Source organism: Channa argus, chromosome 13 (genome assembly GCF_033026475.1).
Source record: "Channa argus isolate prfri chromosome 13, Channa argus male v1.0, whole genome shotgun sequence".
Taxonomy (NCBI): domain Eukaryota; kingdom Metazoa; phylum Chordata; class Actinopteri; order Anabantiformes; family Channidae; genus Channa; species Channa argus.
This window is the reverse complement of record NC_090209.1, coordinates 5090719-5116974: the sequence shown is the minus strand read 5'-3', so window position 1 is coordinate 5116974 and position 26256 is coordinate 5090719. Positions and strand designations below refer to the sequence as shown.

Below are 26256 nucleotides of genomic sequence, written 5' to 3'. Positions count from 1 at the left end.
ACTGGGTCTCTACTCTCTGCAACTTGTCATCCATGTTAATGACAGAATTAATTTTGAAAAAAGTACAAACATTAACAACGACAACCACTTGTACACAGCACAGATCATTGCAAAAAATGTGACAAAAGCCTAACGTGATGTAACTATTTTAAGAATTTTTTTGGAATAAGAAATCTGCTAAAGTAACTAAAGCCTTTCAGATAAATGTGGTGGGAACTGTACATTCTTCCAACTGAATTCTGAGCAAAAGTAACTTGAAAATGAAAATAGTAGGGCTGTCAAACAATTAAAAATTGTAATTGCAACTAATCACGTAGTTAATGGTGATTAATCTCCAATAATTCACACATATTTTATCTGTTCAGAAATAGCTGGTACTAGATCTTTTGCTTGCTTTGTAGCAATTACTCCAACGTGTAGCGTCCTGTGGTACAGTAATAATCATTCGTTAGAAATATGGTAAACTGTACATATACAGACTAAACAAAGCTTTGATATTAATGGATTTTCAGTGACAATATGATTTAGTAATTCTGGTGGCGTGCAGATGTAGAAATCAAAACCCATCATGTGAGCAACATTTTTTTAATAAAAATGACAATAATATTAAAAACAAGACGCACTATGGTTGCTTGGCCGATCCCCATTTCAGAATTCTACTCACTGACAAACATCACAGTTTTAAATGAAGCCAACTGTATACAAGGCACTAAAACATAGTCTGTGATAGAGCGAGAGCAGTGTCACATCATCATTTCATTTACAGAAGACCATCACATGAAGCCTGAGTGAGGTACAACACCTCAATTAAAATTACTGGGTGGTCTTCAACTGAAATTCCAAATAATTAGAAGAGTTATAGAATTTTTCGACCTATGTGAAACAAACCCCAGGCTTCTTATCAGATGTGACAGTTATGCTCAGAAATGTGGCTCCAACCACAGAAACCCTCCACACCTGCGCCTTCATTAACCTGGTGACACCACCAGCTAAAACTAAACATGTGAGTTTAACCTAAAGAAGAGCATGTGAACCCACAGCATTCATATATTCCCAGCTATAATAACATATTTACATACCAGATTCTGAAGACACACTTCACACCTGAAGAAAAGATTCAGACAATTATTGCAATAGCTGATTCCTTTGTCATTTAGAGGCGCTTCAATAATAAGACCTTACCTCAAATATTCATCACTGGTTATAAACCTGTGTTCACATGTTTATGTCCATCCTAAGAAAATAAATAACATATCAAAACGGTTTCAACAGTAAGAGGAAGAAAAACAAAAAGGACACTGTATAAAATTGCATTTAAATAAAGAACTGCGCAAATTGCAACTTATAAAGCTGACAAAGTTTTAAGTGCTTGTAGCTTAATTAGGTAATTTAAGAACATTAGGGGCACTATAAAAAGAAATTTACTTCAGACTTCTGTTTTTGGCTGTGGCCAAACCACAAATACCAATACATTGCACGCCTTTCCTTTCCATAGCAAAGGCCTGGCTGCTATTTGCAGACAACTGATATGTCTTCAATTGAGTCCACAATGTCTTCAAGGTAAGGACATCTACAAGCGTCTATCAGTGGAAAGTATAATGCCAGTGTCGTGCTCTCAGAGTAATCATATCTTACGAAGTCCACCTGCATTTGTGACTTCAGTTCTTCGACCAAATAATCCTCACAAATCAGCTGAGCCTTGAACAATAATCAGAAATGTATCTCTTAAAATAAGTGTGGCAACATATAATGTCAGTTTAAAAATAATAGCTTTTTTACATGATGCACTCCCTTTAAATGAGACAGCACAGAGTTCCAGTTTAGGTGCAAACAAATTAAAAAAAAAAAAAACATAGTACCAATTAATTGGTGTACTCTGACTGAAAAACAAAAGCACTGGGAATAACCATCTAGTCATTTAAAAAAGTCTGGAGAGTAATTATCTCAAGGTGAAAGGTTTCCTGATTGACACAGATGTCAGTTTTAAAATTCCTTCACATATGACCATCAGACAGTAGACAGAAAGAGGCTGCGGTGGGGGGAGGGGGGGGCTCAAAGGTCATTTAGGGAACTCCGCAGTGTGGCCAAAATCTTTTGGAATGGTTGGTTCTTTTGATGATGTACAAGCAGATTGGACAGATGCCAAGGAAATGTGGGGGTCCGGGTAGGCTCGGGGTAAGTGAGCCGATTTGGTGGGTTGTGGAGGCGCCGGCTGAGGTTCCTGGGGAGGTGTTAAGGGCCTCTGGAGCTCTGGTTCTTCAGTCTTGGCCACCCCTCCTTGAATGTTCTCTCCCTGTGGTCTTGCACAAGAAATTACATCGGGCCTGGCAGAGGAGGAAAAAGAGACTCGGGCTGAAGTGGGGCTGAGATCTTTTGGTTGCTGCTCCTCCTCCTCAACCTTCTCTTCTGGCTGGTACCGTTTGAGGCGGATGTGCCAGGCCAGGCTGCAGACTGCAGACACTGTCTTGAACTGGTGGATGACATTCCTTGGGATAAAGTAAATGTCGTCGTCACAGAGCTGGACACGAATGTAACGGATGCCCTCCCTCCTCAGCTGGTTAAGTTTGGCATCGTCCACCCACTGAACACACTGCACAGGAATACATAGTGTTGGCATGTTTGCAGTAATAAGATCAAATACCACGTATTCTATTCACGTATAATGATTCCACTACTCACCTGAGACACTGGTGGCTCATAAAGATCCAGCTGCAGTCTCTGGACAACTTCACTGAAGTCCCCAGCATGGAAACACACAACATCTTTGGTTATCCGAGGTCGGTTATTCCTGCAAGAGATTGCACTCAAGCTGATGAAGGGATCACAAGCGATAACACTTGTTTAACTGATTATTAGCCGATAGTGTAAACAAATTAAACCAGAAGAAAAGTGCTCACCACTCTCCAAACTGCACTGCCTTCAGTACTCCAACGGCAGCAGTGCTCTGCCAGTCAAAACTCTGGCCTACATGATCGGCGTGGGCCTTGGTCCTGTCCTCAAACAGAACTTCTCTGGGTTCACTGGCCCTTGGCAGGTAGTGCAGATTTTTTATCTCATTCATAGACCTGGGCAAAAATATGTGAGGGACGACATGTAAACTAATATCTGTCATTTTATGTAACTATTAAGGAAGAATCTTTCCATTTGCATGCTTTAAGTTGGGGCTTTTACCTGCGTCGTTTGAAAGGAGACTTGGGCATATCAGCAGTAGGTACCATTTGTTCTCCTGGTCTCACCCACATAATGGGTCCATCATCACTCTGAGAGCGACAGTCCAGCTTCAGACTGGAGAGGGTTCCCCATGGTAGGGTCATCTGAGGGGGTGATGGGGGTGACACACACACACACACACACACAAACACAGCTGTGAGTTGAAGTGCAAGACAAAGACTTAAAATGATAAATGGTATAACATTTAAAATATAAACTCTACCAGTAAAACATTGTATATATTGCTAAAACTTAAGTGTTTAAGCATATGGTACAATGTTGCAGAAAAGTCACAATAAAATGACAATATATTTAGATTTATTCAGTAAGGTACTTCCTTAGAGCAACATACTATATTAAGTTTATTAGGTATGAATTTGACCTGCCATCTAGAGGAAAAAATCATCAGGTGGCAAAAACCAGTGCAGAAATAAAAAGAAAGAAACTTATTGTTACCGCATTGTTGAGTCCATAAAGTTTCATCATGACTTAAGTAAAAATGTTAGTTTTGTATAAGGTAGCGAAACTGCAAACAGTTTTTCTCTTAGGTACAATCCTCCTTAAAATACAAAAATGAATCTTCCTCCTACCTTGAGGAAGGGTGACTCTTCCAGCATATCAAGAAACTCCGGAAAATAGTCCCCAACTTCCTCGTCCACAGCCCCCACCAAGCTGATTTGCCTCATAGGTCCAGCCCGGTATGTCCCTGAACAGTAAGTCCGGCTCACCTAGGACAGAGGAAGCACCTTAGGTCACTCAGTGTGTCCCATCTTTACTTCACATTTAGACAGTGACTTAATTTTGATGATTCTGGCTCTATTCTTCACCACCGAGGGTTTTAAAAGGGAAAAGATCAGGATGCTCTAATGTTTACTTCATTTACAATAACTTGTACAAATAACTGGTTAATTCTTTGAATAAAACACTACATTGATCAGCTCAGGAAGATCAAAAAGCCCGAAAAGGAAAAAAAAAAAACTCTCACTGTTGAAGAAAAAACTCTTTTTCTGGCATAACTTCTGTCATGAGGTTGGATGAGGTGAAGAAAACTTCCAAAATTTCCATACACACTTGATTGATTGAAACAGATCGTCGAACAAATTTATTATTAGATTAATGTGTTGGTCTAATAATAAAAGGACAATTTACATGTAAAGGACACAACAAAGCATTATTTAAATGTCCTTTACAATGTACAATCTGCAAGTGTTGCTGGCAGGTTTATCTTTAAAAAAAATGAATACATAAAATAAAAAAGACTTCACAGCAGTCATCCAGATCAAGAATAGCCTCCAGGAGGTAGATGTATCTGTGCCAATGTCACCAATCAAGAGAAGAGAATGTCATAGTAAATATAAAAGGTTTACCAGGAGATGTAGACCACTGGTAAAACTCAGAAACAGGAAGACCAGATTCTATTTGGCCAAACATATGTTAAAAACAGTTTAGGGAAGTGAAGAAAGTGCTCATTATGTGGAGCTACCATCTTATTTGTGAAGCATAGTGGAGGTAGTGGTGTGGGTGCACTCTGTTATTTACTGATGATGTGACTGCTGACAAAAGCAGCAGGATGGATTCTGAAATGTTCAAGTCTTTGTTCTGCACTTCGTCTTCTGACCTTTTTTAAGCGTAACTCAAAACACTTTAGAAAGTGCAGTGCAAGATGGGCAATGATAAAACACACTGTGAAAGCAACCCAAGACTTTTTCCAGGAACAGTAGCATTGCAAAGGTCAAATCAAACACTGGTCCGGTATCCAAACGAGCAGGGATTTCCTGTAACTTCCCAAGGGCACATTTGAAGGCAAAACACCCCCCCAAAAAAAGGGAGGGAGGGAAGACAGCTGCTGTAAAGACGTGGCAGATTATCACCAGCAAACAGAACTCAGCATCTGTTGATGCCAATGGGTTCCAGGCTTCAGACAGCCACGGATGGCAAGTGACTTGAAGCCAAATATTAAAACTGTCAATTTAATTTGTGATTAATAGATTTTCCGAATACATTTCCGCCACTAAAACATCGCTGAAAATAAATGTAATGCTGCAAATCCTACACAGATCATTCATAGTTTTCCACCAAACCCTTAATAATTACCAGTGTACTATAGTGGTGTACAGACCCAAAATGATGAAAATGATGGAAGTCACTGTCCAAATATATACAGACTTCACTGTTTACAAAGAAAACACTCAAAACATGCTTAATTGAAATATAGGGAGTGTAACTAGAAAATGCTATAGGCCTCACTACCTGTTCATTAGTCTCTTTTGCAGATACATCTACACAATATCATTGCTAATTTTATTTCAAAACCTCCTCACTTACGCAGTGGTATCACTAGTTGTGTTCTGATTGGAGCATACGTCCGATGGTAACCTTTATGCTCGAGGGAGAATCTGCACTGCCCACGGCACAAGGTCGCCACTTTAGAGCAGTACGTCATGCTAACAGATCAGTTTTCCTACTGCGTCAGGAATCCTTTTCACTTCTCACCTGGAAGCAACATTCAGTCACACTGGTGGATTCCCTACAGGGTTAGGGACATGTCTAACAAAGCTGGATCCAAGCCAGCACGTTTTACACTAGTTTACTTTTTATTATAAAAGAGCTTAAAACTATCAAATAATGGTCCATGGATCTGCAGAACATTCTTATGCTTTCTATTCAAAGAGTGATGCACTTTTATTTGTTGAAGCATGCAACAAAACATTTGTGGACCGTCACTTTGCTCTCAAGGTATCAGTTTATTATCTGGACTCTCGTCTGGTAAAATTATCAAAATAAGTCTACTTTCGCCACAATGACAGAAAGCTGCTGAGCTCCCTGTGGTGATCTCTGCAGATCTTACATATACAACACATGTGTTATCCACTCTGTCCTCTTACTCTGCCACTGTGAGGGTTGTATAATCCCACAACATCACATAACAAAAGCGGCTTCATTACGTCTTTCTGAGAACAGAAACAACTTGGCACCAGCACAGCATTTAGAATGAACAACAGTATACTTTGGACTGAGTCAGCTATCAGGAGACAAACATGTACCTGATTGTATTCATGACTCTGGGCTCCCCCTGATCCTTGACTTCCTGTTTCTGCACTGACTGTACTGTCTGAGCAGAGAGTTAGAAACTCTGAAGTTTTGTGTCAAACATGTTTTTGCCATCACAGACATTACAACTCAAAGATTTAATTTACTCCTGCGTAGTTATGTAACACAACTTAAGGTCAGACTGTAACCCTGTTATGACAGACCTAGTGGGCAGCTTAAAATAATAATGTAGAGCTGTCCATTAAAAACTTAGTCCACTGACCAAATGTTTTAAAATAAATTAAATATTTAGGGGAATAAAGCAAAAAGCCCAAATGCTCTCAAATGTGTATATTTACTGTTATTGTTCATATTTTTTAATAGAATTAAATCTCTTTGGGTTTTAGCCTTTTCATCAGACAAAAAAAAAGCAACTGAATATGTCAGTTTGGGTTCAGATAAATTGTCACGGGCATTTTAATTTTTTTAAAGTAAACCATCAATTAATAGAGAAAATAAACAGGATGTTAATTGACCAATTGGCAGATTCAGAAAATCCACCTGGCTCTTCACATACCTGAGAGTGAAAGTTGGCAATAGTGGTGGTCTCAATGTCTTTCTTGCCCAGTAACTCCATTTTGACTGGTGTGTTGGGGAAGTTGAAGGCAAAGTAGTCTAGGAAATCAGGTAGATAGGCGGCCGCGCTGTGCACCACTGTCAAAGCATAGTTGGCTGCACCTCTGGGGTTTTCAGCGAAGGCCAACTCCAAGAACTCCTGGGCAAAGCATTCCATCTCAGCTGGACTCAGACAAGCCAACTCATCAGCATAGGCGTGCAGAACAGATCCCCCGCCGTTGGCCTGCTTCTCCTCATGCATGAAGCGCCCATACCAGGTCCCTGTCTGGAGGCAGGAGCTGCGGATGTAGTGGTCTTGATGGGAGAGGAAGGGAGCCTGTTCCAGTTTTAGAGCATGGAGGTAGGGTCGGTGGCTTTCGACAGCATCCCTGTCAGGCTGGTGACTGCTTTCATCCTTTAGGCTGCCAGACAGAGAGGAATCGGGGCGAACGGGCAGAGGAAGATCTGCACCAAGCCCTGCACATACAGTCTGGACTGACTTGTTGTGCATGTAGCGGACCTTCTTAGTGCCGTGCTCGTCCTCGCGATGCTTCTTCTTTTTCTTTTTCTTTTTCAGCAGATATTCCTCCAGAGTTAGAGACCTGCCATTCTCGTTGAGAGGCCTTGACTCTAAAAGTACAAGAGTAAGTGTAAGTCGGAGAGCAAAGAGCACGCAGAGTGGAGAGGACCCTGGTCGAAACATCCCATAACTGAGCCACAGTGTATTAAAGAAGGAATTCATGCTATGTTGCTCAGACCTCTAGTAATAGAGGAGGTACAAACACATCTTATCGTGAAAGTTTCCCACATTACACTAAACAGGACACTTGCCAATAACCCAACATTTAGTCCATATTTAAATAAAACACCCCTTTATATAGATACAAAACATTAGACTCACCCTTATTTTTCTTGAGTTCCGCATGTTTCACATTGGCCTCAGTGTTTTCCTTCTTGACCTTCAGTTTCAGGTCTTTATCCCGGTGCTTCTCGATGAAATCCTGGGGCTTGGCCTTGGCCACTTTGAGAGGCGTGAACGTGAAAAGCGCAGGTGGCTCGGGGGGCACCACTCGCTTCTTCTGCAAATGCTCCGCCACCTTCCGCGGGGAAACAGTGGGCAGCGTCGGCTGGAGGCTCTTCTTCGTGCCGTTGGTGAGACCGTGGTTGCGGTGGTGCTGCTGGTGGCTCTGCTGGTGGCTGTGCAGGACATGTTTATCCGCGCCGAAGTTGTGGGCTTTGGGATTTTGCGGCGGCTGTTGCGGCTGGTGGCTCTGCTGCTCAGCGTGTTGGTGGAGGTTGTTGTAGTGGTGGTGATGGAGCTTCACTTTCTTCGCTGCTTTCTCAGACCTCTCCCGTTTGTCACCCGACGGCGACAGGACCCGTTTCTTCTTTTTCTTCTTCTCTTTGATGAATTGATCAAGACTGTACCTCACATTTTCTTCTTCTACTTTCCCACGGTGCAAGTCGACTTGAGCTGCCATCTTTGCACGTACAGTACATTTAAAGGACTCGGGACTCCTACTGCGCAGGTCCTCAACGAACTGTAGTCCTCCTGCCGTTAATTTGTAGTCTCTTTTAGTTTTTGGGATCCGTTGCGCACGCGTACCACACGGAACTGTGGGTTATGTAGTGTGTCGGTGTTGCATAGCAACATGGGAGGTGGAGTTTATACTGTACTGAATGCGTGCAACTTCGCACGCACTCACTCCTGCTCAGCTGACGTCATGGTTAATTTAAGCACCGCCACGAGAGGCAGTGGTTCGCTGTTTACCGCGGGGAAAGGTTCCGTGTGTGACGTAAAAAAAAACAGACAAACATGTAAATTATTAGTTTTATGTTTTGGTTTTCATATAGGAAATCATATTTGTTAAAATAATATATAAGGAACGAAAAACAAAAAAAACGAAACTCCAAAATTAGAACAACTACCAAAAATAAACTGTATATGAGCTAGGAAGCATTAAGTAACAGGCCTATGACTGATATTAATGCAAGTTCAGGATATCCTTTATCTATAATTGATTCCTACAAAACCAAACATAAAAACAGTACAATATTTATTTATTCAGTAAACCTTTATTTGTCAGTGCATGAACAGAATGCCATGAACAGATTATTTCTTTTCACCCATTTTATATCATTTCTTCTCAATTCCCTTAAAAAAATAATGAAACCATTTACAGAGGATTGTTTTCTGCATGAAGGTAAATATATATTTTTTACAGGTGCTGTACAATTTATAAACATTACTAACTACCAATATGCCAAAACTAAGAGTTTTCGTATACGTTGGAGCAATGCAAGGCCACAGTATCATACATGGTAATCACATGAATGGTAAATAATACAGTAGCCTCATTCAACAATAATGCTGACAATAAATTAGTAAGTGGTCCCACAGACCAAGAGATGCTTGTGTTATTTCTGTACATCCCTATGCAGGCAGGCTGATGACAGTGGTGTTCTCAAAATTACTAAGAGAGTATGAACCACTAGATGTCTCTGTACTCCACAGTAGCAATACTGAAAGAACATCAAAGTTTGTCTTTAGAGCAGGGAAAACAAGTGATGCAAATACTTTCCCCCCCACTTCAATCCCTCTTTCAACAAAATTGATAGACTTCAGAGTGGCATTTCCGATAATTCTCCCAAAGACACAGCAATTTTTCACACTGTGGGCGACCACCAATCCTTCCCAAGTGGGAATTTAACTGGTCTTATTTGTAGCTCACCAATAATGCTCTTGATGATTAACAATTTAAAAAAAAAACAGGCTATGCATAATAATTACTTTGTCACATTAAGGGGCCTTGTGCTAAACAATGCATTTGATCAAAAATAGATTTGTAAGTTTGAATAAGGAAAAACACCTTTTGTGCCTACTTTTACATGATGATAAAAAAAAAAATACCTCTTAATGTTTTAATCAAGTTAGAGGAAGAGGTCTCTTCTTACAATCCATCTAAGTGAATTCAATTCTTGTAAATTATGCATTAGTACATGTGTAATAGTTTTGTTAAATAACATGACAGATTAAGTACAGTCAATGCTACAGAAATACCTATAATACACAGGCCAGTCAGTTTGTATACATATGCACACACAGCCAGAGGACCTAAAAATACAGAGCTTCTAAAAGTAGACATCATGAATGAGGCTCATGTGACTGTTTAGACTATAAAATCTTAGAAATAGAATGTATAGATTGTAGTTTTTTATAGTTATTATTATTATTATTATTATTATTATTATTATTATTATTATTATTATTATTATTATTATAGATAATTATGTTCATCTACACATTCTATTTATATTTTTAAGTCCACATCCAAAGTGAAATGACTTAGCATGGATATGTTAACTAACAGGTTTGTTTACATACAATTTTAATAAATTACCTTATGCTTTATTATTAACACACGTAACAAACAATATAATAATAACCACAAGTATCTGGTCTGCTGATTGATGCATATAAAGCTTCAGGGCAGTCTGTCCACCCCCTGATAAGCTAATGGGATAAGAGTGTTTCACAGTCTTCACGTGTATGAATGCATTCATACTCAATTCACAACTCTGGCTGGGCCATCAGCATACGAGCAGTAGATGAATGTTTGTAGACACTCTGTCGCCCTTTGTGGCTGGTTTTTACAGAAACTCACCAGCCTCTCTTTTTCGTACGTGTATCAGTGAGAAGCGGAGTGATATAATGGATATGCCTTGAACCTTTATAGTGACACGCACACACACACAAATGCACACACACAAAAACAGGATCCTTCATCGAAGTGGGTAAACAGGGCGAGCAGTTCATCCAATTACTCGCAAACTGTCTCACAGTGAGTGCAATATGGAGCAGATTCTTCATAATTGGAGTCTCTGATTGGCACAAAATAGACTTCAGTGTGTAATTATATATATATAAAAAAAACCTCAGAACGCATCTGTGCATCACACATACATGTCCATACTTCATTGTACAGTACAAATACCTATGTAGATAGAAGCAGGTGTGCCACATAAGACATTAGCCACTTGATGCAAAGTGACAGAGGCAAACTGGGTGAAAAAAAAAAATCATAAGTGATGAGAAGCCATGTTGCTGGTTACACAGTGATCTGCTTTGTCCAAGATTGCTAAAAAAAAAGGAGAAATCCTTTCAATTCGGTGGGTACAACTTTCATAGGCTCAGCTTTCTTTAATTTATGCACAGAACCCTGGTAAGATGTCAGACGTCTGCATATGCTGTGTCCACTTGGGACTGGATCTTGGCAGAACTGGGAACCTTCCATGGGCCAGGGGTAATGGGAGCCTTCTTGCTGGTGGTTGTCCCATTACAGCCGGGGTCCTGGATGCTACCGCTTGAACCTCTTGTGTCCTTTCTAGACACATCCTCTTTTGGCCCTTGGTATTTTGTGTCCTGATATTCTTTATCCCCCTTCTCTCTTCTGTTCCTCCGGGTTAGGGTGCCACTATCAGCATCAGACCCCAACCTCTCTCCGGGCATCTGGGAATAAGCTTTTTGTGTCCTTACCTCTTGCTCAGCCCCTTTGCCCTTTTTGTGGCGTTCATTTGTCCCGCGAATTTTATCCCCACTATCTGTAGCCTCCATTTCATGCCAGTAAGCTGCCTCCTCTTCCTTGTACCGCCAGTCCTTCCCTTCTCCAGAGGCTGTGCTAGGTTGTTGGCCAGCTGGTCGCCTGGGGCTCTGGGGCTCCTCCAGGTAATGCAAAGGTATAGTAGGCTCATATTCTCTCTTGGGGCCCTTCCTGGGACTTGAGGAGCGGTGGCCTCTCTGCCCTTGGGCTTTTCTCTCCCTAGTCATATCATCCAAGGATGCACTGGGTTCTTGCTCTGCTTTTCTAGGGCTCGGGGAGCGTGCAACATGATCCGTCCACCCTTCAATGGCTCTTCTGGGACTAGCAGACTTGGAATCACTCCTGACTGTTTTTGTTGTCTGAGTGGTAGGGCTGGTGGTGCGCTTGTGGTTGGGTTGAGTGAGTTGGTGTTCTCTTGATCTGTAAGCCTGCCTACTGTGCTCCTGCCCAGTCCCAGGTAAACCAGATGCCCTGGGTTCCCCCCCGGAGACCTCATCAGGCATGAATATTTTGGGTGAAGATGGGGACATTTCCGAGGTAGAGAGGGTGATAGAAGATGGAGACGCTGGAGATGACTGCCCATCAGATACAGAGAGCCTTTGGAAGTTTGAGGTTGGAATGGTTACTTTGTCCTTTGAACCTAAGAAACAGGCAGCGGAGAGTAAGAAAAAAGTCAAACTGTGCTACAACGTATATTATACTCAAAGAAACAGCTAAAATATCCCTTAAATGAGGTATTTTGGAATAGTAATGAATCAACAGAAGCACAATTTCCTCTTTTTGGGGAAAAAGGATGTTTTCCATCTAGCTTACTTTCTTAATAACTCTGCAATATCCCTCTAAATATTTGCTTTGCTTATTTCCTTGAAATCTGTATCAGTCATCAACATAGTCATCAACAAAAAGCGTTGCCAGCTTTCACCCAGCACTGACGTTTCAATTTTCCCCCGAGCTGATAAGAATTGCACAGCTGTGATTGAGAGCAGATATATGCAGCAGAAACCAGAGAGAGAGAAGAGCGATGGGCTTAGTGGCGCTGAAATGGGGCATTTGGATTTCTAGAAGCAACAACTCATAGAAATTCATTCTAATTTGCTCTTTGGATTGAAAATTTGATGCCAGTGAATGCACACAGATCCTTTTACCAATTGTCACTTGCTGATCAATTTTTAGTTAACAACTTTTCCCCTGGTCTCCAGCTTAATTCAGGCTCAGGACGAGGTGTGTGTTCAGTGGCATGTCAGGTTTGGTAATACCCTTTAAAAATGACTTGCGCAGCTCTGAAGCCTCCCAGCACTCCTGCAGGTCTGTTAATTCTTCTAGGACTCACTGCTTTAGTTCAGCCCTCTAGAGTAGAGTGTACATTTTACACAGTGGGTGCTTACTGAATCCCAAATACCTGATCTATTCATCAGATCTATTAAGGGAATGAAGTAAGAGAAAGAAAAACACTTAAATCTGGGAGAGCAATTACTTCGAAAGAAGATGTTAAAGGCAAAAGAAGTGGAGTGGTATAGAGGAGTTTACCAAAGTTACTAGGGACAGACCGAGAAAAGCAGTGAGGCCTTTAGTGATGCTCTGGTTTCATGTAGAAGCACAGGGTGGAAGAAGAGTTCAGACCTATAGGAGGAAGAGATAAATAGGTAGAAATAGACAGCCGTGGCGCAGGAAACAGAGAAAGCAAGGCAGATAGAGAGCACAAGAGGTAGATCAAGACAGAAGTAGTGAGATAGATGAGAGGAGAGAAAGATCAAGAGAGAAGCTTGCAATGCATGCGTGACAATAAAGAAACTCAGCACCCTATCAAGCATATCCATTAAAAGCTTCCACAGTATATACTGTATGTGCACTTATTATGCTATTGTGTAGATCTATGTGGGTACATGCATGCATTTCTCATCTGTGACTCACTGTGATCCGGGACTAAGCCCTGGCCAGGTCGGAGCAATAGGTGGACTTTATTGCCCCCTGCTTGGATCAGCTCAATTGCCCGAGTGTGTGTGATGCCCTGGGTGGCCTCGCCATTGATCTCCACTATCTGATCTCCAACCTGTTAAATAGGATGACAGGTTGTTACTATAAGATGCACAGAACAACGGATGTGAGGTGAAGATCCTGTAATGCAGCTACATGACAGCATTCTTAAAACAACAAGTTGGTTATTAAAATTTGGCCTGCTTGCTCCTTCTTAGAGCCACGACTGTGAACAAAAAACATGATGCAAGGTTATCACCTGACTTCCATTCATAAATCCACCTAGAAATCATAGCAAAGCTAGAATTACCCATCTTTGAACCCCAAATGAACCTTTGTGCCAATCGTAAAGTAAATTCCTTCAAGGAGTTTTTTTAAGATATTGCGTTAACAAGTAAGGGAATGTTAATTGTGAGGTTAAATTGAACTTGGACCTTAACCATCAAAATCTAATAGGTTCATGCCTGAGTCCAAGTGGATGTTTGTACCAACTGTGAATTAACTCAACGCAGTTCTGAGCTATCGTGGTCACAAGAATAATCAGTTGCGGTCACACTGACCTTGACCTCTGACTTTTAACCCTAAATTTAAACCTTTGAACCCTAGAATTTATATGACATAAAATGGGACGAATAAACATATGGCGACTTGACAACCACAAAACATAAAGCCTCTAATCAAGGCTGGTGCTCAGGACCAAAATAGGGCTCAAATACCTCACAAACAGACTCCATGGCAACAAAGAGATTTTCTGTTTATTTCCCCCAAAGCCGACAAATCATAGATTTCCCAAATAGAAAGGATACAAACATTTTTAACAGTAGTGACCACATATAAATCAATAGTAATAAGTAGAGCACAATAGTGTCACCCAGTTTATTCTGAGGACAGAGTCAGACAAAGAAGATAACTCACATGTATTCTGCCATCTTTAAGAGCAGGTCCATCCTCAGCCAGTCGCAAGATAAACAGGCCCATATTATATTCTTTCCCTCCTCTCAGACTGAAGCCAAAGCCCCGCTGGCTGCGCTCCAGCTCCACCACAAAACAGCCCTGTAGTTCACAGACAAGAATATGAGCTTTTGAAATTGGAGCACATCTTGACAGGCAGGACAGGTCCCAAGTTCCAGTCGAAGCTGAAAACAAAACTATCGCTGCATGGTTGACATCTATTTTAGCGCGGTTACCTCAAAGTGAAGTGCTCAGATTACACATTTTTAGGGAGCAAGACAGTCAATTAGAAAACACCACATATTGTTAAAGGCAAACTGAGTGATTTACCTGTTTTGGTCCTGATGTGATGAGTGTACCTATGTCTCCTTGTGGGAAAGAGTTCTTCACATCAAGGTCTCCATTCCTTCCCCCCCAAAAAGACCAAACACATTATTACAATGTGAACCACACACAGTAGATAATAAGTATAATGTATTTCTGAAGGTAAGGAGTCTACTATTTAATAAGGGGCCACATGTGAGCCATTACATATATTTACTTGTTGTCCTTCCATTTACATATGCCTTCACCTACTGGCACAGTAGAATGTTGTATGTAACCTACAACCAATTTAAAGTACAGACCCTCTATATTGTGGAGACAGAGAGAAGAGAAAAGAGAGAGAGTCTCATCCTCTCCCTCTGCTGTGTCCAGTGTGATATACTGCTCTACTGCAACATGAGCCTCTTTCTGTTGGTTTCATTATCCAGTGCACAGAGACCAATGTAAATCCTTCAAAGAGCCCTGTTGCTTTTTACAGTTCAGTGACAGAAAACAGGGGGCACGCTTTAATGCTTCAGAGAGCTCATTACAATGCCTTTGTTGGAAGTTAGCTGTGCTAACACACTATCTAAAGAGTCTAGGCCTGCTTAGCAGCTCTTGCACGGAGAAGAGTTTACACACTTCATACTGCCAAGCTGAGAGCCTCAGCTCATATCTAGTCGAGGCTGACCCAAGCCATGTGTTGGAGATTAGACTGAGAGGAGGGAGGGTGCTGCTGAGAAATGGACAGAGGGCTAAATGAGGAGAAAGGGAACACATGCTCGTAGACAGCCAGAAATGATGGTGCGGAATTGCTGCAACGGCAATGGATTAAAAAGTCTGACACAGGTAATCTTGTTTGAAACGAAAGATCAAAGAGGAAGTGAGAAGCCATATTAATCTCTCTCTTTCTCTTTGCTTTGCCATCCAAACACTGACCATGGGGGGATTTTCCGTCTGTCAGAATAACAAGGACTGTGTGGCACAAACGATGATAATGGGCAATATTGTAGCACAAACCAGAGCAGCTGCTTGAGAAAGGATTGGGGCTCATTTGTAGTTCAAGTGGCAAAGGTTGTATTAAACTGTCTCCTCTTGGAGTTTCAAAGGGGCTGTGGGAACTATATGTGTGACTGCATTTTGCTTTCATGGTAGAATGTGCATTTAATTGTGTACCTGTCTGAGTAGCTGGGAGGTTGTTGGCCCATAGCTCTGTGTTGTGCTGAAGGGCTTTGCTTGGCTGAATTTGCACCAGATGGAGGAGCGCTGTCTGTAAAACAATTCAAGCATAGCCGTTTAATAAGACGCACAGGACGACCAAAATTCTCATGCTTTTTATTTAGGAAAAAAAAAACACCTCATGAATATTTTGTGACACTGAACATACCATCCTCAGGCACAACCGTGAGAGTGACAGAATTGCCAGCATCCTTGATAAGCTGGACGATATCATTGTGCGACAGCTCCATGATGGACCGGCCGTTGACAGCAGAGATACGGTCTCCCACCTTCATTTGACCCATCCGGTCTGTAGGGCTGCCCTCAATAATACGACCAATCTTGTGAGGAATAACTGAAACAGGGAAACACAGAGAACTTACAAACTGTTGCCATGTAATATTCCAACATTTACAACAATATTATAGAGAATATTTCTGTGAGCTGGACAGCCAGGAAGACGGTGGACAATGTCCTTAAGTTTGTGGATTGTAAGCAGAGCTGTTGATGGGAGGCCGATCAAACACACTATTAAATCTATATGTACCATTTTAATTTTTTATTATATTTATTTTACTAGAAACCGTCTGCAAAACTCATCTTAGGAGGTGCTGTCAAAGTCTCCTATGATCCAAACTAACTGCAGTACTGGCTACAGGGTAGAAATATTTGCTTCTAAAAGAGAGGTTCAGGCTACTAACAAAGAGAAATACAACTATTTCTGCTTGATTTTTAAGTTTTGAAGAATTCTTATTTAATGTAATTTCATAAGCACTAATGTAGTAGAGCAGGGACAGGGAGGACATACAGCTGAGGCTGCTGAGAATGGCATTAGTTTCGGTCATCATCCAAAGTGGTGGGCAAATTAAATATATAATTATTTTATACATTTCAACTACCAATTTCATAGGGGAAACATTTTGGTCCCACAAGAAAAAAAGAAGTCTCTTATTCATTTGGTCAATTCAAAATTTCATAGCAACTCATCCAATAGTCATTGAGCTAATGTTCTGCCACAAAAACAGAGCCATCTTTAACTTTAAATAGGTTATTTTTATATTTTGGTACATTTAATCCATGGTGTGTCTGCTAGAAATGTCCTTAAATTACTTCCTACTTCATCAATTTAATTTAATGTAAGTTTTAAAAAGCATATGTTTTTGTTCCTGACCTCCTGGTGGGGGCTTGTTCTTTGACGTCAGAATGACAAAGCCAAAACCCTCATTGTCTTTGCGATGCAGAGCAACGTCAAAGCACTTAGGCCGAGAGGATGGAGCGGGCTGGACGGCGTTCGCCACATCAACACAGGGCATCTTGGGAGAGCTGTTAATCAGAACCGATGCCACCTGCTGGGGCTGCTGACTGCTCTCCTCCTCTCCACCACCATCTGACAAGACGACGCACAGAAACATGAGGGAATTCTTACAGTCATGCATTCAGATTTTCCCAGCTGGTTAAAACATGAACCTGTTACTCTATGTCTTATCAGTGTCACTTTCCCAATTTGTCCTTCTTAATATCCATCATAATTAATCCAAAACACACAGCCCGGGTTAGAGAAGGCCTTTTTTACTGCATTTATTGCACACATAAAATATAAGACTGTCAACTCTACAATTGTTAACAATTTGTTACTCATAAGACAAGGTAATCTACCTCAATCTCTCTTCATTGTACGTTTGTTTTGCTGAGTCGCTGTTTTGTCAGCCGCCATCAGAGAAACTCTTTCTAAACCCCAGCTTTGAAAGCGTAAACCCTTTTACATGATGGATGCCTAATTTCTGCAACGTGATCAAAGCTGTTGTTGCAATACATCAAATCCAAAGTAATTCAAAAAGTGCTTGTAATATTCATGCACTTGTTATTTGTCGTGGTAAACAAGCCTGAATGCATCACGGGTTTGTGCTGCGGAAAAAGAAAACTCAGCATATTCCTTTTTTCCCTCCCCATCCTTTGAGATGGAAATCAACTCCATCAGCTGATCTAATCGTCGCTGCCCTTCACACAACTCTAATCACAATATCAAAGTGTTTATTGTGAGCCACTTGTGCTCTTGATGCTTCTACCTGTTTTAGTGGGTGGAAATCTTTACCTTTCCGTTATCCTTGAAATTGAGAAATATTTTTCAAAGCTTCCTTCTCGGGAAATAGTCGGTACAGAATAGCATCTTAAAAGTCAATTTTGTTTTAGCTTCATTTTTGAGATCTATCCCCAAGGAAGTCATCCAGAACAAATTCAAAGGATTAGCGAAGAAAAATCCCAGATCAAAGCTTTTGCTCAGAGGTTCTCCACTAGCATACCGATTGAAACAAAAGCGGTGAAAACGAGAAACCACGCTGTAAAGTTTCAATCGCTCTCAAGGAAGTGCAGAGTTGATTATTCACAAGCTGACTCACCTAAGTGTGCCAGTTTCCTGCGGACTGTAAGCATGACTTGCCCGTTACGGGCAGCGTTGGTCATCAGCTCCAGCACTTGTTTGTGCGATTTGCCTTTGACTTGCATGCCATCTATACAAAGCAGCTCGTCTCCAGCCCTCAGGCGCCCATCCTTCTCAGCCGCACCGAGCGGCACAATTGCACCTATGTACACCTGTGGGAGCAAGAGGATCTGGGTCAGAGTGTGTGTGGGTAATCAATTAGAAACCCTCTCCGGTTTGCTGTTCTTTAGACGGTTTATTTCCATATTTTTCTACAGCAGTAGGAGACGGAACGCAGCTCAAATATTGATTCGCGTCATGTCTGACTGTTCTTTGATACAGAGGGTCTGGGATTTTAGCAGCACACTCAGCCTGATTGTAAAGGGCTTGACTGTGATGAGCTGCTACCTACCGGCTGATCTGGCCCCTCGCCTCCCAGGACTCTGAAGCCAAAGCCTGACTCCTGGTTCCTCTTGATGAACACATCCAAGTCCTTGGTATTGGGAGCTGCAGAGAGGAGAGTGAGCAGAAAAAAATGCTTTAATTACTGTAATTAAATTAATTACTGTTTGTGTGTTGATGACACCTTAGGTTGTGGTGTCTTATGTGTATTGGGCAGCATTATTTTTGACCAGGCATTTATCAAAGTGACATTTTTTTGTATTAAAAGAAAATCATTAGTCGCAAATCTGCAGTTCACAATTCTGTTTACAGCAGGAGTCCTGAGGTATGAAGGCTTCAAAACCACATGTGTACACTTACGCTTGCTGTCCAACATGACCTTGGACTTGAGGTAGAGCTCAGTTGGGTCCGGTTTGGGTGAAGATGAGCGCAGGGTGTTGGCAGGGATGGGGAGCGGATTGGAAGGGATCTCCGGCTGACTGAGGATCTCTGCACTATTGAGGATCTCCTGTCGCTGCGCTGCTGGCTGCGGCAGCTGCTGCGGTGTGGGATGAGGCGCCTGTTGAGGAGCCGCCTGTGATATAGTTTGGCTCATGGGAGTGGTGCACTGCAACACAAGACACAGGAAAACTTTAGGTGAATGATTAGTGAAATCACAAAACGCTCCAAATGTATATTGCTCTGACTGTATGATTTCAGTGTAAGGAAAGTGGGCCTCCTCTGGAGCATGACAAATGCCGCCTCAAATGTTCCACTGGTCTTACTTTTTTTTAAAAACACAAAATAAATCTGTGTTGAACCAACAAAACAGTATGAGTAAGCCTGTTGCTGCCTCAGCTCCTCTCTATTTTAGGAGTGCAGTATGGAGGAGCAAGCACAGGAACAAGCTGTTGAACATAGCGTATCATCTTAAACACCCATACACAGAGGGATGTTAAGTTGCTGTTTGCCAGGAGCCAACATATTTACCCACATGCAGTTCCAGAAATAACAGCCTTGCTAATGTGGGCTCTCTGAATAATGTAGCTGACAACAGCTACCGCAGCACACACACACACACACAAACAACACACACAGAGCTGTGCTAGTGCGATACCAAGACAAAGTTAAAAACCTTTTCTGTTTAATAATTCAGCAGCAGTTTTATCGTCAGTATGTTCTTTGTTTTGCCCTGCAAGACGGAGGAATTTTTTAAAAAGATTTGCTTCAACTTACCGGTTTAAGGGATTTCACTGGGGATGTCTGACCTGTAAGCAGAGGAGTGAATTTATTTCCAAATTCAATTCATTAGGAAAACAAGCATCTATTATGAAACACATGGCCTAAAGTCGTTCTGGATGAGTTGTACTTTCTATTTCCCTTCACTTCTGCTGACCTATTGGTCTACAGCGGTTCGGCTTCACAGAACATCGTCTCCCACTCCTTAAGTGGACCGTGCCTTGTGCTGCACTTAGTGAACTTGCCTTGAGGTTTTGTAAGGAGTTTTATTTTTTCTCACCTCACTATTCATTTAGTGAGTCATAGTGGGAGTCAACCAGTAGGGGGCAACATACTCCAGTAGCAAAATGTGGATTCACTACAGGATGGGGAGACAAAGCAGCAACCCTTAACCACAGGAAAATAATCTTCTTCTCTGGGTTAAAACCACCAAAAGTTTTATTAGATTTTCAAATATGTATACGGTAAATGTACTGCTCTTCCTATGCTAATCTAATATATTCTAATATATTCAATAATAGGCACTGAGTTCAATACATATTCCAAGGGGAAGGGCACTTTGTCTCATTTCCAGATTTAAATCCCGAACACGAAGTGGAGCCAAATCATTTCCTGTTTCATTTCCCTCTGCTGCTGTCATTGGAAGCAACCTCTACCCCCTAGCTGAGAGTAAAGCTTAACCTAATCCTGGATCCATGGGAGACCTGAGGGGAACCCCACAGCGCTGCTCATTTTAGTCCCAGTATGCTGTGCTCTCCTGCTCATTTTAAGCAGTAACACACGCACTCTACATTCTGCCTTTGGAAAATGCAAAAAAAAAGTCTGGTACACATGCGCAAAAAGTTAATAACTGCAGGTAGGACAAGCCCGTGGAGTTCAGAGCGGAGCCCAGCAGGAATACATCTTATATTTGGGTGTAACACCGATCTGAAGAATCTAGGCTACTGCACTGCAGTAATGGCAAAAAGGAACAAGTCCTTCAAATCAGCAAAAGCCTCAAGTAAGAAGGGCAATGATGGTCCACCATGCTCTCTCACTCTCTTTCTCCTGCCCTCCCCTCTGTGTTTCCTTCTGAGCAGCAAGTGAATCACCAAAACTGCCTTCTCGCTGCGCCTTCCCAGTGCAGATCAACATGTGACTAAGCATGACTTCCTCCCTGCTCGGGAAGGCGCATGGTGGATGATGCAGAGTTGGTGTGGAGCAGAGCGTGAAATTGCTTTATTTAAAACAGGGAGAGGGAATGTGTTCAAGCAATACCTACAGAATGCTCCAATTCTGTTATTTATACATCAAAACACTGTGCACGTTACATTAAATATTGCCTCTGCTGAGCAGATCTTAGTCCACACTGGTTTACGAAAGGTGACACTAAGCTATGTTAGGATTAAAAAGATTTCAAAAGCGTGGGAATACGCTACCAGACTATCTCTGGGTACTAGTTATTTCGTATGATCAGTAACCTGAATAGACAAATAAAGACGTCAATAACAGATGTGTCACAGCATCGACACTGCAGCGCTGCCAGCTGTGACATACTTTAAAGGATTAGCTCAATGCTGCAGCCTTACCTGTGGCTTTCGTGTACACTTGCACCAATGGTGCTCTCTCATTTCTGCTAACTCACCTCCTCTGAGCACCAGCACATTGACCTCACTGCCCACAGGGAGGTCTTTAAGGATGTCCACCACCTGGGAGTGGCTCAATGTCTGGACATTCTGTCTGTTGATCTCCTTGATGACGTCACCCTTCAACAGGCCGCGACACCACTGGGCGTCCAGGATCATCTTCACCTTCTGGCCCAGAGGGCAGTCTGCGATGGCGAAGCCGAAGCCGCCGGGGCCTTTCACCAACGGTACGCTCACCAGCTCTGGCTGTAACAAAGTGGGGTCGGGGCCTTCATGGTTGTGAGCATGAGGAGCATCATAGTAGGTGTGAGGATGCTGATGGTGGCGTCCTCCATTGGTCATGGGTGGCACTGCAGCGGTCTGCCGAGAGAAGGCTCCTCCGTCTGGCATGGTGTAGTGAGGGTCCTGTGGCGTGGAGGTAGAGGGGGAAGGGGAAGCCTCCATGGAGGTGGAGAGGCCCCTGGAGGCCTCCTCACTGCTGCTGGAATCCTCAGGCAGGGGGTAGCCCCGGCACAGGACCATGTCTACATACTGGTTGACCGGGATGCACTGGAACATCTGCACCACATCAGCATGAGTCTTCCCCAGTACACATGTCCCATTGATGTCCACTATTACGTCACCTAAAAGAAAAGCAAAAAGCTTTTTACACCGTTGTAAGAACGGTATCAGTGGCCACGGGAGGAAAAGCAGCACATTTGTAAGTGAATTATCGAGCTGCATTAGTAGAATCTGCATCGGTTAAACTCCGGTCTTCCATCTGTGAAAATTCATAAATGTTAATGGGAATGGAGAGAGCAAAAGAAATAAAGAACATCTTCACCCTTTCATCCCCTCGTGAGGAGGGGGGAGGCGGCTCTCATCACCCCTGGCCCTGGCTAGGATATACAGCCAGCCTGCATGGCTGCCTGAACTGCTGACTGACTATCTGGCTCAAAGCCTAGAGGAGGATTCAGGCCACCTACACAATCAATACCTTCTCCTCACAAACACAGCTAAGGTTTCACTCTTTAAATGAGCTCCACATCCTAATGTAGTTCAGACCCACTATACTGCGCACAGCGGCCATTACTTAGCTACTAACTAAGCATCCACAAGATAATAGAAGTACTGTACAGTTTCATCCACACAAAGCTGTTTCAGTCCAATGCTTTCTATTACAACCCAATGAAATTAATTACATCCATTTTTTGATGTAATCAATTAACCTCCTTCTCAAGGGAAATGAAACATTGAAAATAATTACTCTCTCTGTTCCACTTTCATGTTGAGTCTCAGCAGCAGCACTGGTATGGCTGTAATAGCACTGAATGCAGTCAGTACCACTGGAATGTGAACACTCCACACTCACTTCACTAACAGTAATTACTAAAGCATTGTGCATGTGATTACAGTATGAAACAACAATGCAAATTCATGGAGCTACGAGCACGTGGCACAACATCTAGTCTGTCTGTGCTGGAGGCTAATGTGTGTGAACATTTCCTTGGAGGCATGGTAGATGTCTTCAGTAGATCTGTAACAATATTGAGGCTGTGATTATCATCCTGTATTTTAAAACCTCTGATTGTTGACACTCCAAGATACCAGTGTCATCCATCTTGGATGGATTCCATAAACAAATATCCGGTTTAAAATACTATGTGGACTATGTTAAGGCTTGTTTGTGTAATCTGTGGTTATATCAATCACTACAATTTTCACAAATTTATCATATTTAATAACACACATGCATAGACAGACCTTTTTTTTTTTTTAGCATTTTCCCTCTTATTCCGGGACAGTGTCTGTCATTGTTGGTTTTCACTTAATATAATGAAACCATGCAACAACCATACAGTGTTTATTCCCACAGTTTTTTTAGTAAAAGATGCTTCATGTCTGAGATCATTCAACACTAAAAATTACTTCATCACCAGAACTATTTTTGTATCAGCTTTGAATGTATTGTGATATATATTCTAACATTCACTCCCTTGTTGCATGCTGCTCGTATATGTGATCTTTTAAATGAATCTTTAAAAAAATCCGAATCGTTTTTCACACGCATTAAAAGGCGACACAAGCAGGCTCGTCACCCTCCTGCCCTGACAGCACCGTGTGTTTGCAGGCCACATAAATCTACAGTATATGGCTGCAGATAAAACATTGTTGTTCACCATAAGCTGAACATGTGTTGTATTGACAGAAGTGTTCTATATTTAGGTTTACTTCACAGAACATTACCTATACGCATTTGTCTTAATCAAGCAATGTCACATTCACAGTGAAACTACTGTTTGGTGTTTTTCTTGAAATGTGTTTGTGTGTACACTGGATACAGAAAACAGGTATTATGTAAAGCATGGATGCACCAGCGCCAGGCCTGAGTCTCACTGTGTAAACAGCCATACATGCCATGCAAACAGTGTACATTATATGGGAATGTGACACTGAATTATGTTTTATTTGGACAATCTCACCTTCTTTCTAGCTGTTCCTCCCTGTACGACCTTGCATTAGGATTGTGTGCAGTACAGAGGACGACCTCTGCTAAGCCAGTGTGCAGTCCTTCAATCCAAATACTGGCACAAACATAAGCATCGAGCGTGTGGGGGTAGATTACCTGGGGCGATCTTGTTGTCATGTGCGGCAGGTCCATCGGGAAGGACGTTTTTGACCTGAAGGAACTCGTCGGGCCGGTCTCCCCCGATGATGGTGAACCCAAAGCCCTGGGGGCTTTTTCTGAGAGCCGTTTGCAGGATGGAGCCCTGCAGCTGAGATGGATCTCGTGTGAAGCCGTGCACTACCCTACCAGGCTCGTCTGCTGTAGGGATGACATAGGAAACAGTGGAAAATGATTGACAAGACAAAAATATCTTTATTGGCCTAATCATTCTTATGTTCTTATATCCTAAATTGCTTCTGTTCAGCCGCTGTAGCTTATTCCACAGTTCTATTCCAACAGCGAGACACAATTCAGCTTTTATATTAAACATGAAATGAATTCAGTGCCATTAATTCTATAGATGAGAGAAGCACGTCGTTAAAGTTCACAACTTTACGTGCTGTGACTGCCTATGTGCTACAGAAGCATGAACGTGTCTTTCGTAATCAGCTCAGGGCAAGAAGACAAACTGAAAAGCTTGCTCATAAACTGCCATCTGTCTTCTTTTGCAGCGATGTGTCTGACAGCAAGTCACTCACTGCTAGTAATTACACAAACACTATACTCGCAATTTAAGTGCAAAGACAAACAACTCACAGACACACACATTCAAAAAGAAAAACTTGTGAGTCTACTGCTCTGTTTGCAAAACCAATAAAGATTCCGTTCGTGCAAAAGGTCTATAATTCAGTCGTCACCGCAAACAACCAATTCCTTTCACCGCAGTGATAAATCCATCCTGAAATGCGGGATGACATTTTCCAGGTAAGCTTTTCACTGCAAATTTCCTTTGTGGTGCCCGCAGGATGTGTAAATGGGGCAAATTTATAGGAGGACAGGAAAGAATTGTATTAGACTGTGTGTATGTCTGAGAGAGAGAAAGAGTGAGGTGAGAGCGATGAGACAGAAAGAGACAGAGAGAAACAGAGTTAGCCTTGACAGAAAGTGGGAAAATCTAACTAAATCCTAGCTCCCCCTTCCCTGTGGTGTGAGCCTATGAGATTGTGAGTTATGTGCTTTGTCCCTGCATGCTGGGCATCTTCTCTGGCAGTTCCCACACTGATAGATGCTAGGACATTAATCTCATAAGGGAGGGTACTGATAGAAGGCCCCCTTCTCCCGTGTTCGTGCATCATTCATGTGTCATGGTATTACAATTTGCATAATTGCCTTGCAATTGTTCAAAGGAAAAAAAAAAAGATTATGGCATCTGCATCTGACCTGTGCCAGAGATATTTTTTCAAGAGTGTGTATATAACGCACACACACACTTTAAATTTCTGCACACATATGACAGGTGTGTAGGAGACAAAGCCACTATTATGGTGTATTGAAAGCCAATTTCCAGACATGATGATCTACAAATCATTTGAAATGTATTTGTAAATAGTGCAAATACTTGAAACTTTAAGACATTCGATAGCTTTTTTTTTTTTTTTTTTAAAGTTCATTTTGAATTTGATGCCATGTCTTAAAAAAGTTGGGCCAGGGGTATGTTTCCCACTATGTTGTGTCACCTCTTTTTGTTTTTTAATAACACTCTGGGAATAGCAACTGCAAGCAGATTGAAAACAGATTCTTTTCCTATTCTTGCTTGATATAGGATTTCAGCTCCTCTAGATTCCAGGGCCTCCTGAGTTTTATTTATGGCTTCATAATGCACCAAAAGATTTCAATGGATGACAGGTCTGTAGCGCAGTCAGGCCAGTATAGCACCTAGACTCTTTTATTACTGAGCCATGCTGTTGTAACTCTTTATATTATTTAGATTGTTCACCATCAATGATGCCTTTAGACATTAGCAAGGTACTTACTTTATGTGCATTAATGCTCCAGCTTAGCATCACAGATGCAGAACAGTACGCTGATAACAATTCAGCGTTGAGAACAAGGGGTCTATGATTCCCAAAAGGTTTCACATTTTGACTCCTCAGATCCCAGGTCAGTTTGCTACGTCTCCTGGGTCCATTTTAAGACATCAGCAGGATCTTGTTCTAACATGAATGTGTGAATGCAGTGACAAACTTTGTTCACTGGCAATAGTTT

At 41.9% G+C, this 26256-nt stretch overlaps 2 protein-coding genes across 6 annotated transcripts in view; both read right to left on the bottom strand.

Moving 5' to 3' along the window:
- Positions 1-571: 571 nt before the first annotated feature.
- LOC137139406 (lysine-specific demethylase 9) lies at positions 572-8381 on the bottom strand. Of its 2 annotated transcripts, XR_010916315.1 has the most exons (8): positions 7757-8381; positions 6818-7485; positions 3801-3938; positions 3172-3314; positions 2898-3065; positions 2680-2788; positions 1183-2590; positions 572-1104 (listed from the first exon to the last, which is right to left on the bottom strand). XR_010916315.1 is itself a non-coding variant. In XM_067526602.1 (7 exons), exons 1-7 carry the CDS (start codon positions 8334-8336, stop codon positions 2060-2062), a joined length of 2337 nt encoding a protein of 778 aa, XP_067382703.1. In that variant the 5' UTR covers positions 8337-8381; the 3' UTR covers positions 572-2059. The 2 variants fall into 2 exon arrangements, 1 of the variants encoding a protein (XP_067382703.1); XM_067526602.1 differs by having other exon boundaries at positions 572-2590.
- A 530-nt stretch (positions 8382-8911) lies between these two features.
- magi3a (membrane associated guanylate kinase, WW and PDZ domain containing 3a) overlaps positions 8912-26256 on the bottom strand; it is a 113884-nt gene continuing 96539 nt past the window's right edge. For 2 of the 4 annotated variants that reach the window (XM_067525596.1, XM_067525597.1), the window contains 13 exons: positions 24169-24369; positions 21563-22186; positions 19936-19967; positions 19081-19327; positions 18731-18825; positions 18299-18491; positions 17074-17289; positions 16072-16257; positions 15861-15954; positions 14712-14787; positions 14346-14483; positions 13368-13506; positions 8912-12096 (listed from right to left, as the gene is read on the bottom strand). In XM_067525596.1, coding sequence (XP_067381697.1) covers positions 11087-12096; positions 13368-13506; positions 14346-14483; positions 14712-14787; positions 15861-15954; positions 16072-16257; positions 17074-17289; positions 18299-18491; positions 18731-18825; positions 19081-19327; positions 19936-19967; positions 21563-22186; positions 24169-24369 — 3251 coding nt within the window. In that variant the 3' untranslated portion in view covers positions 8912-11086. Of the gene's footprint in view, positions 12097-12983; positions 13077-13367; positions 13507-14345; positions 14484-14711; positions 14788-15860; positions 15955-16071; positions 16258-17073; positions 17290-18298; positions 18492-18730; positions 18826-19080; positions 19328-19935; positions 19968-21562; positions 22187-24168; positions 24370-26256 lie in introns of all 4 variants that reach the window. The other 2 variants (XM_067525598.1, XM_067525599.1) reach the window with 2 other exon arrangements.